Raw genomic sequence first — 12378 nt, forward strand, 5'->3', positions numbered from 1 at the left:
CTAAACCTTCTGTACACGTTCAAGGGAAGCTGAGAATACACCAATAAGTGATTTGCTCTGGTGGAGGCTCCCCTGTTTAGCTGCAAGGTGACTGATGTAGTCATGAGCATCATGACAAGTAGTTTCAGTTGATCTCCTTTGAAATGTGCTGTGGTCATTCTTCTGGAAGTTAAAGAACTGCATGTATTTGTCATCAAGCAATACTGCTGTGTGTCCCTTCCACTTTGAACCTTGCCATTGGTAGGTCTGTTTGTAAGCTTCCTGCTGCATTATGATTTCCCACCCCAAACTGGAATGACTGAAGAGAGTAGGGCCCTTGGAATAAGTGAAGTATGTTAGTAGGCTGCTCTGTTTTTCCTTTGTAAGAAAAGGAATAATGTCAGTAGAATTAAGGCAAACTTTTAATGTAAAAAAAATTGACAGTGATGACTTAAGCTGTGCTATATTTTCTCCAGGCAAATATCTAAGGTACAGAAATGGAAGAGGCCAATGAGAGTTGTGTTCAGATGAAAAAGGTATAAAGATTCATAAACTTCCCCCAGCAAAATCTTGATTTCAAACCAAAAATTTTTAGAAGACAACGCATGCTCTTGCTTGAAGTGCCTTGGCTTAATTCCCTATGCAAGAATATATGGGTATGGTTTGATCTAAAATTTTGCATCCTGCAGTAAGCGCAAAGCAAGTGTCTGCTGCTGCCCATTCCAGCTGATTGATGAGACAAGCAAAGATGACTTCTTTACAACCTCTGCTGCTTTAGTTCAAATCCAGAGAGCGCAGCTCCCACCTGACTCTGGTCCAAGGTTCTTGTAGCCTTGCTGATGGAATGCCCACTTCATTGAGTGAAACACAAAGTAACTCTTTCCTGCTACAGCAGGTACTAAATAGATTTCCATTTGGAGGATACCGTGAGGTACAGGGTGTCTCATGTTTGGAACAAAACTTGTATAGATGGAATTCCTAATGCTACAGCAGCTTAAAACCAGAGGGAAACCACATGTGGTCTTTTTATGATTGAGTTATAATACAGGACTGCGCTGTTGGGATCAAGTTGCTACAATGTCAATTTTAATCTAATGCTAGTATTAAACTCTAGTTGTGGTGAGCCTCGCTTGTGGTAAACAAAACTGCACAGACTTGGCAGTGAAAACAGCAATAAGCAGTGATGTTCATGGACACAGCTGTAGCAAGGAAATGTGGGATTGCAGATATGCTAAATTTCTGTTCTTTCTTGCTACAGTTATCCATGGGTGTGCTGTTTGTCACTTGCAGTCAAGCCAGAGTCAACACCTGTTTGGCAACAGCTTGCTGTGATTGCATAGACAGAGCCTGTGCAGGCAGCTGAATTAAGATTGATTTTTAGAACAGCAGCACTAGAGAAGGAGTTTTAAAAGACTTTTAAAAGTGCCATCTCTCTCTAACTTCAAGTTCCTATTAAAAGTTAAAGTACTTTTAAGTAAAAGGGGCTCTTGGCCTGTCTAAAAGTACTCTCAAAGGACTGTGATATCCCAGTATTGCTTGTCGGAGTTCCAGTCCTTGACACACTTGTTTGAGAGAGGTTTTTGCAAATGGCTTTAGGAGTCAGTATGCTGAGCAATGAGTATTAAAGCTCCCCTGCCTGGAGCTGAATGTGGTGTTCTGGGAACTGCCTGTAGGCAGCCCACAGGTGGGAAGGGGCACCTCTAAACAGTGTTGTGGTTAGGGTGCTCAGCTGGCTGGGGAAGCTTCAGTTTCAGTTCCCCCTCTAAAAGCATGGGCATGCATCTCCTTCCTGAAAGAAGGCTCCAAGACAGAGCTTTCTATCTCTGTTAGGGCCCGAAAGCAGCTTTCTCTGTCTCCTTTCCAACTCTACTTAAACATTAACTGGAATGAGTAGATAAGAACCTCAGCTTTTGTTATTAAGAGCCTGTCCCCTACATATGAAGAAAAGGTTGACTGCATAGGCAGTGCTGTGCCTTCCACATCGCTGAGTTGAAGTTATATTTGCTTTTAAGCCAGTCAGCTTCTGGGAGGTGTCGGAGTTTGCTCCAGTTTAAAACACAGGGGTTTTTTGTTACCCTGTTATGTGGAAAGGTGCTGCTACAGTCTCGTGGCATGGGTGTGATATCAATGCAAGTATTGTGCAACAGCTAAGATTCAAATACTTCTTCCAAGTAAAAATTTAATAAATAAGCTCATTCTCAAGCTGGATGTGCAGCTCTTAAAACTGTGGGGTAGTAGTAGTATTTAGAATGGCATTGTAAACAACACTACAATAAGCTACACACAAGTGCATTAATGATGCACACTGGGTTTACATGTGATACTGGGGAAACAAACACATTAATATAGTGTTCTGTAGCAGTTACTGTGTCTTGCATTGTCATAGCTGCATGTTTCCATCTGCTCTGTGATGGGGAAAGGCACAACTGCAGAAGTTACCCTGTGCCTTTATTTTAGTCTAGTGGTTCTACCTTACAGTCTAGAATAATAAGCTATAATAAAGGGATTTTTAAAGTAATAGCTTTCTTAACATACTACCTCATGAGTAATACTGTTTACTAATGTACACTGTGAAGAACCTTCTTGTTGGCAATGGCTGCAGCTCACCCTTCATTCACATGAGGGCAGCTTAAAAAAAATGACCCTATGGAAGCCATTCACTGAAACTGTCCAAAGGGCCCGTGGAAGATGCCAAACAGAACTTACCAAAAAGAGGTCACGCTCCTGTTCCAGTTGCACAATGGGTAGGTATTTAAGACTAGTTTACTGAAAGGGAACAGTGCAGCTTAAAGCACAATCACAAGCCTGTCCTAAGTGATCCCGTGTCGCACAGCTTTCTGCCAGTGAAGGACTTGCTCTGCAAGTGGCTCCGTGTGTGCAGGAGGAGAATGGCAAGAACCCTGTAACCTGTCAGTGCTGGGAAGTTCGGGAGCATCGGCCGGCCAGAGCCTCCGTACTGAGGGTAAGCAAGAGAACTTCATACAGTAATCTCTAATTAAGGCAGCAAACCCAGTGAACCATGCCGAGGTTACTACTCTGCTGGTAAGATCCTTCCTCTAATTCTTGGCTAATGAAAGAGTGTAACTGGAGCTGAACACAATACTTTTAAGTTCTTCTGGAAGATTAATATTTGCAGCAAATACTGTCTCTGAAATAAACTGCTAGCAAATTTTGTTCTAAGTGTGGATACAAAAAAAAAAGGTAAAAACCGCTACATTACAAACTACTACTGGGAGTAGCTTGGATTTTTAAACACAAGAATATTAAACTGACATTTGACTGTTTTCCTAGTGACAAAATGTGTAGAAAGTAGTTATTTTGAAACTGGATGGCTACTTGTTCAGCTACTTTGAAAGGTTATGGGCTTGTACTGCTGCTCAAATACACAAACTGAAATGCAACTACTAGGCTAATACCAAATCAAGATGAAATCAAGATTTAAAAAGAAAACAGATCAGAAAGAGGATGCCTGAAGAAGATGAAGCTTTTGCCTTAGCAAAAGACTTTGATGCTTGCATTGAAGATTTCTCCCTCAGTGTACTCATAGCTGAATTAACCCCTGCTCTTTGCATGTGATAGCAAAGAACCTGGCCAGAGGAAGCATTAATAACATGAGAAATATTTGCAAGACTATACATCAGTGATTCATCCTACTTTATTTTTTTGTGCTTCTCAGACAAGATTTTCCAGAAATATTTGCTACATGTTTTTCCCTGTTTTTTTCAAGAATTTGTGCAACATGGGTAGACTGCCATGGTAAAAGCTAGCAGCGTACCAGCCTTCCCAGGGCTTCTTTGCATGTGATCCAGGACTGTGCTTTAGCATTACAGAGTTTGAGTTCCAGTTCATAGCTTAACAGTAACTGCCTAAGTGATACACTTTGGTACATGTGGACCACAATCAAAAAACTTCATCTGTAAAATCTTTGTCCTCCCTCTCCTTCCCTGTTTCCATTTACTGAAAAAAGAAAAAACAACAACAAACAAACCCACAAAAAGCCCAACCAGAAAACCTTTCATTCAGTTCTGGTACATAGTGAGTGAGCGAGCCCCTAAAAGCAGAGCTTGCATTTGGGAAGAAAGATGCAAAACCTCCTATTGGACCCAAAATGTGAAGTCTCCATAGCAGTAGCACACATGCTTTCTGGTGTGCCCTCACCGCTCTAAGGTAAGGTCACACAAACCATTTATCCCTTGCTGAGTTTTACAGGAGCTCGACTCCCTTCTTCATGCTCCCTTGAAAATCTACAGGCGTACCCTCAAGCTGTCTTTGGCCCATCACACAAGCTATAGAAGGCCTTTAATTAAAATCAGCACACCAAAAGCAAGTCAAGGTTTGGAGGACAAAAAAAAAAGGGAAAAAAAAAAAGTCCTTTCACCCCAGTATTGATTTAGGCCATTACTGGTGCCTTGGAAGCACCTACTCCTATCAAGTCTATGTAGCAAGAGAGACATCACTACTGGAAACAATTCCTAGAAATAAGGAACAAAATGGAAGATAATTTCTCTCATCCCAGGAAGAATGTTGGGACCCTAGTGAATCATATTCTGCAAACAATGAAACCCCAGGGATGTCTCCAGCTCTGTCTGGTGAAGAAATCAGTACAGATGTGAAATCATATACTCTGATATGTTCCTTGGGATGGGTGACATCAGGACCACCCCTAAGTGAAGGTTTAAGCAGCAATGGGTTAGTGCTGTCCAAGCACGTGTCAGACTTTTTAAAGCTGCTGGCAAAGAGTAAAGTGCTTGCACTAGAACAGGCAACGTAGCTTAGAAGGGTCAAATCAACACAGAGCTCTGGTGCAAATTTATCTTCTGACACAGCTCAGAAAATTATTTAAGGACATACTTAAAGGCAATAATTTTTTGAAGGTCTCTTTGGTTAAGGCAAGGGCTGTCAGCTTCCTGAGTCCTCCCAGCTCAGAAGTTTCTGTTAAAGTGTCAGCTGCCACATTCAAAGCAACCTGTGCTACCAACATTAACAACGATCTCTGAAGATACTTACAAGCCAAACTGCAAGGCAGAGCTACCAGAGAGATGGCTTGAGGCCACAGAGCACACTTTCCTCAACTGAACAAAGTGAAATCAAACAGCCTCAGAAGAATGATGACTTCCAAGTTCTTCCTGAAGTCTCTCTTCAACAGAGGCACTGGGTCTTCTCCACACTTGGGCTAGCAATCACTGGCCTGGAATCAAGATAGATGCTGTTTGGAGGGTTCTCTCCGTGAAGCTGCAAGGTATTTCGGGCTATAAGCTCCTTAGCCATTAAGGTGAAGACCTCCTCTATGTTTTGAGCTTCTTTTGCTGATGTCTCCAGCACAGCCAAGAACCCGTGCTTCTCTGCCAGTGTGCAGGCATCTTCAAACAGGACTTGGCGCTTGTCCAGTGAATCTGATTTGTTCCCTTAAGAGAAGGCAAATAGATAATTCAATAATTTAGCCTCTCAAAAAAAAAAAAATTCTTTAAATGCAATAAATTCAGTTTTGTTAAACTGCAAGGCAGAGCTACCAGAGAGATGGCTTGAGGCCACAGAGCACACTTTCCTCAACTGAACAAAGTGAAATCAAACAGCCTCAGAAAAATGACGACTTCCAAGTTCTTCCTGAAGTCTCTCTTCAACAGAGGCACTGGGTCTTCTCCACGCTCGGACTAGCAATCACTGGCCTGGAATCAAGATAGATGCTGTTTGGAGGGTTCTCTCCGTGAAGCTGCAAGGTATTTCGGGCTATAAGCTCCTTAGCCATTAATGTGAAGACCTCCTCTATGTTTTGAGCTTCTTTTGCCGATGTCTCTAGCACAGCCAAGAGCCCGTGCTTCTCTGCCAGTGTGCAGGCATCTTCAAACAGGACTTGGCGCTTGTCCAGTGAATCTGATTTGTTCCCTTAAGAGAAGGCAAATAGATAATTCAATAATTTAGCCTCTCAAAAAAACATAATCTTTAAATGCAATAAATTCAGTTTTGTTAAACAATAGAATTATGTTAGGAATAAGAGTTACTGGAAAAACCATAATCTTTAAATGCAATAAATTCAGTTTTGTTAAACAATAGAATTATGTTAGGAATAAGAGTTACTGGAAAAACAAGACGGAAGCACATCAGAGCCACAAACGTACAACGTGGATCAAAACTACAGGTAATTATATAAAGATAGGAGTTTAAAAAAAAAAGCCAACAAAAACCTCTGTTCATCCAATTACTTGCTGTAGGTAGCAGTGCCAGAGGATTATTTGGAAGCAACGGTCAGTATCTAGTCCCTAGTGTTTTTAAACATTTGATAGCATTTAGGTTAAATATTTTTTAAAAAATAGAATCATAGAATGGTTTGGGTTGGAAGAGACCTCAAAGATCATCTAGTTCCAACCCCCCTGCCATGGGCAGGGACACCTCCCACTAGAGCAGGTTGCTCAAGGCCACAAATCTTAGGCCATAATCTTAGGAATCTTGTAGCTATAGAAAAGCCACCAAAAACCTGTGTTCATCCAATTACTTGCTGTAGGTAGCAGTGCCAGAGGATTATTTGGAAGCAACTGCTGGTATCTAGTCCCTAGTGTTTTTAAACATTTGATAGCATTTAGGTTAAATATTTTTTAAAAAATAGAATCATAGAATGGTTTGGGTTGGAAGAGACCTCAAAGATCATCTAGTTCCAACCCCCCTGCCATGGGCAGGGACACCTCCCACTAGAGCAGGTTGCTCAAGGCCACAAATCTTAGGCCATAATCTTAGGAATCTTGTAGCTATAGTGGCTGCACACAGTAAATCTTAGAAAGGCCATAAATCTTAGAAATCTTGTAGCTATAGTGGCTGCACACAGTAAACCAAAGCGATGGTGCATAAAGGTTTATTCCCCCTTCAGTGGACACTACATGTGTTATGCTATTGTCAAGGTACTTTGACACATCTCAAAGTGGATGTTCAGCTCTGAAGATCTGGAAGATTGTTAGTCCAGAGCAGATCTCCAAGAAAACCACAGCAAAACCAAGGAAGAACCTGCTCAACTGTTAATGGGATTATAACATGACCTATTTATACAAGTTGGTAATTTTAAGATTATGTTAAAAAAGACAAGGGATTCACTCCAGCCACCTAATGTTTGAAATGTATACTTTAAAAGTTTCTGCATGTATAGTTTTAATGTCTGCTCGAAGCAGTTTAGTCAAAATCTGTCAGAAGTCATGAGAGGCCTCAGCTAAATATACAAAGGTATTTTAAGTAGTTGCAACATGTGTGGAATTATCATCAGTTCTGGTACATGCAGTACCTGGCTAAAGTCTGCATTTGTAGTTTCAAGACAACCTTTCATCAAATTCAGATCTTGAATTTGAAGCATATGTAAGGCAACTCCCCTCCCGTTAAGTCCTTTCCAGTTTTTCTAAAAGAAAATAAACCCCAAAACCCACAAAAGAAAACCACCCTAACCCAAACACCTTGCTTGAGGGTTTTTTGCCTTCTTAAAGAGCCCCCTTCTTTTCTCCTTCAGTTCCAGATGGAAAAGTTAGACTTCTTAGCCTTAACTTCATGCTAGAAAGGCGTATAACATGACTACACTTAAGTAAATGCACAAAGACTTCCTGCCAAAGCAAAACAAACAGCACCAGCTTTGGAAGAAAGCACCAAGCTGGATCCTTGACAGAAAGGTTTCTTTTCAAAAATTACAGAACTTTTCTTAAAAAAAAAAAAAATTAAAAAAAACCATAAATGCCTCCACCAGACACACAAAAAGTCTTGTTTTTTTAAATTCAAGAAAAAAAAGTTAGAAAGAACCCTACTAAAGTTCAGCAATTTTTCACCCCCTCTCCTTACTCATCCTAAGCACCACAGTTCCACGCAGGTCAGAATTTGTTTGTTTCTTCAGAGGAAGAACAGGAAGAACCACCACGGCGGCAGAGGTAAGTAATTTGCCAGGAGCAGAAGCAGCAGCGTAGGTCCCATGCCTGTGCTGTGGGGCTCGGTGCTGCCTGTCCTCCAGAGCCAGTTGGGGCTGCTACGGCTGCAAACGTGCCACAGCGGGACAGGCAGCAGCAGTGGAATGTAAATAAAAAGCTGGGTCATTTTACTACACCAGTTCTCTCATTTGCAGCTTCTTGCTTGGGGGAGGGAAGAGCAATAACAACAACCTGAACCACACAGGATAAGAACCATCCTGCTTCTTACCAGCTGCATTCTCAGAAATTTCTACTCATTCCTTTCTTCGAGAGGCAAAGTTTCCTGAATGCCAGGGGAATAAACGAGGAGGAGGAGGAGGAGGAATTCAAGACAACTACTTCATGCTCCCTATCTACTGTCTTACCTGATCGGAGTCCCATTACAGAGCAAGGCGTATGCATATCAAAAGAAGAGAGAGGAAAGATGAGAACCAGGAATTGTGTTGCTCTGCGCATTCCCCTTCATCTTGAATAATTGAGCCGCTAAATTCCTGCACACCAGGAGTACAGGGTCAGGCTGACTGCAGTTCTGACCTCACTGAGGTTGTCCCTGCTTGCTAGACTAGCAGCAAGTTTGTCAGATTATTCCAGCAGGAAAGGAACAAGTGAAAACATTTCACTCTCTGCAATGGGTTTGGTCCTGTCAGGACCAGGCTGTGACTTTCCTGATTATTTTAAGCTTAGGTCAAATTGATGCAATTTCTGATCTCTTAACGTCAACTGCATTCTTCTTTAATGTGGAGTTTATAGATGCTTTAAGTAGAGGGGGGAAAGTGAGGAGGTTTTATACATGTATTGAAAAGAGCTATACAACAATTTAAAATTAGATTCCTACCAATTAACATCATGACCAAGTTTGCAGCACCATATTTTTCGATCTCGTGAATCCAGTGAGGAATGGATTCAAACGTGGACCTCCTAGTAAGGTCATAGGCAAGGATGGCCCCATGGGCGCTCCTGTAATAGGACTGGGTTATTGTCCGGAAGCGTTCTTGACCAGCTGTGTCCCACACTTGGATCTGCAAGAGAAAGGATAGAAGTTATAAAGACTGGCAAGTGCCACCTTCTAGGTGTTTGCCATCAGCATCTATGCTTTTGAAACCCCTTGTCCAGAAGGCAGCTAGACCTGTCCCAGCTCACTCCACTACACCCATGGTGTGGCTTTGCCTTCTCTAGATCTGAAGGGACATTTACATGCCTGTAAAGACAAAATGTCTGCTCGAAGCAGTTTAGTCAAAATCTGTCAGAAGTCATGAGAGGCCTCAGCTAAATATACAAAGGTATTTTAAGTAGTTGCAACATGTGTGGAATTATCATCAGTTCTGGTACATGCAGTACCTGGCTAAAGTCTGCATTCGTAGTTTCAAGACAACCTTTCATCAAATTCAGATCTTGAATTTGAAGCATATGTAAGGCAACTCCCCTCCCGTTAAGTCCTTTCCAGTTTTTCTAAAAGAAAATAAACCCCAAAACCCACAAAAGAAAACCACCCTAACCCAAACACCTTGCTTGAGGGTTTTTTTCCTTCTTAAAGAGCCCCCTTCTTTTCTCCTTCAGTTCCAGATGGAAAAGTTAGACTTCTTAGCCTTAACTTCATGCTAGAAAGGCGTATAACATGACTACACTTAAGTAAATGCACAAAGACTTCCTGCCAAAGTAAGCAAAACAAACAGCACCAGCTTTGGAAGAAAGCACCAAGCTGGATCCTTGACAGAAAGGTTTCTTTTCAAAAATTACAGAACTTTTCTTAAAAAAAAAAAAAAGCTTTCTTTTCAAAGGTTACAGAACTTTTCTTAAAAAAAATATATATAAAATTAAAAACATAAATGCCTCCACCAGACACACAAAAGGTCTTGTTTTTTTAAATTCAAGAAAAAAAAAATGCCTCCACCAGACACACAAAAAGTCTTGTTTTTTTAAATTCAAGAAAAAAAAGTTAGAAAGAACCCTACTAAAGTTCAGCAATTTTTCACCCCCTCTCCTTACTCATCCTAAGCACCACAGTTCCACGCAGGTCAGAATTTGTTTGTTTCTTCAGAGGAAGAACAGGAAGAACCACCACGGCGGCAGAGGTAAGTAATTTGCCAGGAGCAGAAGCAGCAGCGTAGGTCCCATGCCTGTGCTGTGGGGCTCGGTGCTGCCTGTCCTCCAGAGCCAAAAAAAAAGTTAGAAAAAACCCTACTAAAGTTCAGCAATTTTTCACCCCCTCTCCTTACTCATCCTAAGCACCACAGTTCCACGCAGGTCAGAATTTGTTTGTTTCTTCAGAGGAAGAACAGGAAGAACCACCACGGCGGCAGAGGTAAGTAATTTGCCAGGAGCAGAAGCAGCAGCGTAGGTCCCATGCCTGTGCTGTGGGGCTCGGTGCTGCCTGTCCTCCAGAGCCAGTTGGGGCTGCTGTGGCTGCAAACGTGCCACAGCGGGACAGGCAGCAGCAGTGGAATGTAAATAAAAAGCTGGGTCATTTTACTACACCAGTTCTCTCATTTGCAGCTTCTTGCTTGGGGGAGGGAAGAGCAATAACAACAACCTGAACCACACAGGATAAGAACCATCCTGCTTCTTACCAGCTGCATTCTCAGAAATTTCTACTCATTCCTTTCTTCGAGAGGCAAAGTTTCCTGAATGCCAGGGGAATAAACGAGGAGGAGGAGGAGGAGGAATTCAAGACAACTACTTCATGCTCCCTATCTACTGTCTTACCTGATCAGAGTCCCATTACAGAGCAAGGCGTATGCATATCAAAAGAAGAGAGAGGAAAGATGAGAACCAGGAATTGTGTTGCTCTGCGCATTCCCCTTCATCTTGAATAATTGAGCCGCTAAATTCCTGCACACCAGGAGTACAGGGTCAGGCTGACTGCAGTTCTGACCTCACTGAGGTTGTCCCTGCTTGCTAGACTAGCAGCAAGTTTGTCAGATTATTCCAGCAGGAAAGGAACAAGTGAAAACATTTCACTCTCTGCAATGGGTTTGGTCCTGTCAGGACCAGGCTGTGACTTTCCTGATTATTTTAAGCTTAGGTCAAATTGATGCAATTTCTGATCTCTTAACGTCAACTGCATTCTTCTTTAATGTGGAGTTTATAGATGCTTTAAGTAGAGGGGGGAAAGTGAGGAGGTTTTATACATGTATTGAAAAGAGCTATACAACAATTTAAAATTAGATTCCTACCAATTAACATCATGACCAAGTTTGCAGCACCATATTTTTCGATCTCGTGAATCCAGTGAGGAATGGATTCAAACGTGGACCTCCTAGTAAGGTCATAGGCAAGGATGGCCCCATGGGCGCTCCTGTAATAGGACTGGGTTATTGTCCGGAAGCGTTCTTGACCAGCTGTGTCCCACACTTGGATCTGCAAGAGAAAGGATAGAAGTTATAAAGACTGGCAAGTGCCACCTTCTAGGTGTTTGCCATCAGCATCTATGCTTTTGAAACCCCTTGTCCAGAAGGCAGCTAGACCTGTCCCAGCTCACTCCACTACACCCATGGTGTGGCTTTGCCTTCTCTAGATCTGAAGGGACATTTACATGCCTGTAAAGACAATCTACGCAGACCAAAGAGAAAGCTGCCAGGGTAAACCCAGCTTTGCAAAGAGGCCGAGAAACCCAGTTTCAACAACTGTACTAAAAGATACAGAGCATTACAGGGTTTTAAGAAGAAAGGAAAAAGAGCCAAGAAGCCCCGAAGGAGGGCTGGGCAAAGCCAAGCTATACAAAGGGCAGGCATCTGAACTTTCATCTGTGCAAGGAGGTAAGCTCTAGCTAACAATTTCTTGTAGTGTTCATCTTGCAAGTCTTCCCTCAGATCAAGCATGCATCACAGGGCAGCCTCTGCAAAGCAGAGGGTTTCCCCTCCTCGGTGTACCAGCTCAAACCCCCTCATCTTTGATGGGGGGAAGAGACCTCCCCTCCCAACCAGAGCCAGCTTCTCCCTGCAGGCAGACCATGAGCTTTGCACAGGTAACCCCAGAGAAGCCACCATACCCAGATTAGAGTCACTGCATCCCCCAGGACACCCTCCTGAGGGGAAAGCTCCCCTCGGCAGCACCCCTGCTCAGAAAGGGCTGAGGTGGGAGACACGATGCACCCCACCGCTCCCCGGGGACACCGACATGGCAATGGGGAGGGGGGAGGCAGGTGCTGCCTGGGCTCCCCCTGGCCACCCACCTTCACTTTCTTGCCGTCGATGTCCATGGAGCGCACGGTGAAGTCGACGCCGATGGTGTTCTGCTGCTTCTCGTTGTACTGCCCCGTCTTGAAGCGGTGCACCACGCAGGTCTTCCCCACATTGGAGTCCCCGATCAGGATGATTTTGAAGAGGTAGTCGAAGGCGTCGTCGGGGCCGGAGCCGGGGAAAGGCATGGCGGAGTGCCGGGCGGGCCTGCAGCGCCGGGGGGGAGGAAGAGGAGGATGAAGGGGAGAACCCACCGCCTTGGCCCGGCTCACGGCAGCCGGGGGGGGGGGGCC

At 43.3% G+C, this 12378-nt stretch overlaps 1 protein-coding gene across 1 annotated transcript in view; it reads right to left on the minus strand.

Annotated features, from left to right (window-relative positions):
* Positions 1 to 5491: 5491 nt before the first annotated feature.
* Positions 5492 to 12378, minus strand: part of RAB19 (RAB19, member RAS oncogene family) — a 7031-nt gene continuing 144 nt past the window's right edge. The window contains exons 2-4 of the mRNA XM_014937274.1: positions 12079 to 12292; positions 11081 to 11264; positions 5492 to 5862 (exon numbers count right to left, since the gene is read on the minus strand). Coding sequence (XP_014792760.1) covers positions 5597 to 5862; positions 11081 to 11264; positions 12079 to 12273 — 645 coding nt within the window. The 5' untranslated portion in view covers positions 12274 to 12292 and the 3' untranslated portion in view covers positions 5492 to 5596. The remainder of the gene's footprint in view (positions 5863 to 11080; positions 11265 to 12078; positions 12293 to 12378) is intronic.

The sequence above is a fragment of the Calidris pugnax genome, unplaced genomic scaffold (assembly GCF_001431845.1).
Source record: "Calidris pugnax isolate Ruff unplaced genomic scaffold, ASM143184v1 scaffold1, whole genome shotgun sequence".
Lineage (NCBI taxonomy): Eukaryota > Metazoa > Chordata > Aves > Charadriiformes > Scolopacidae > Calidris > Calidris pugnax.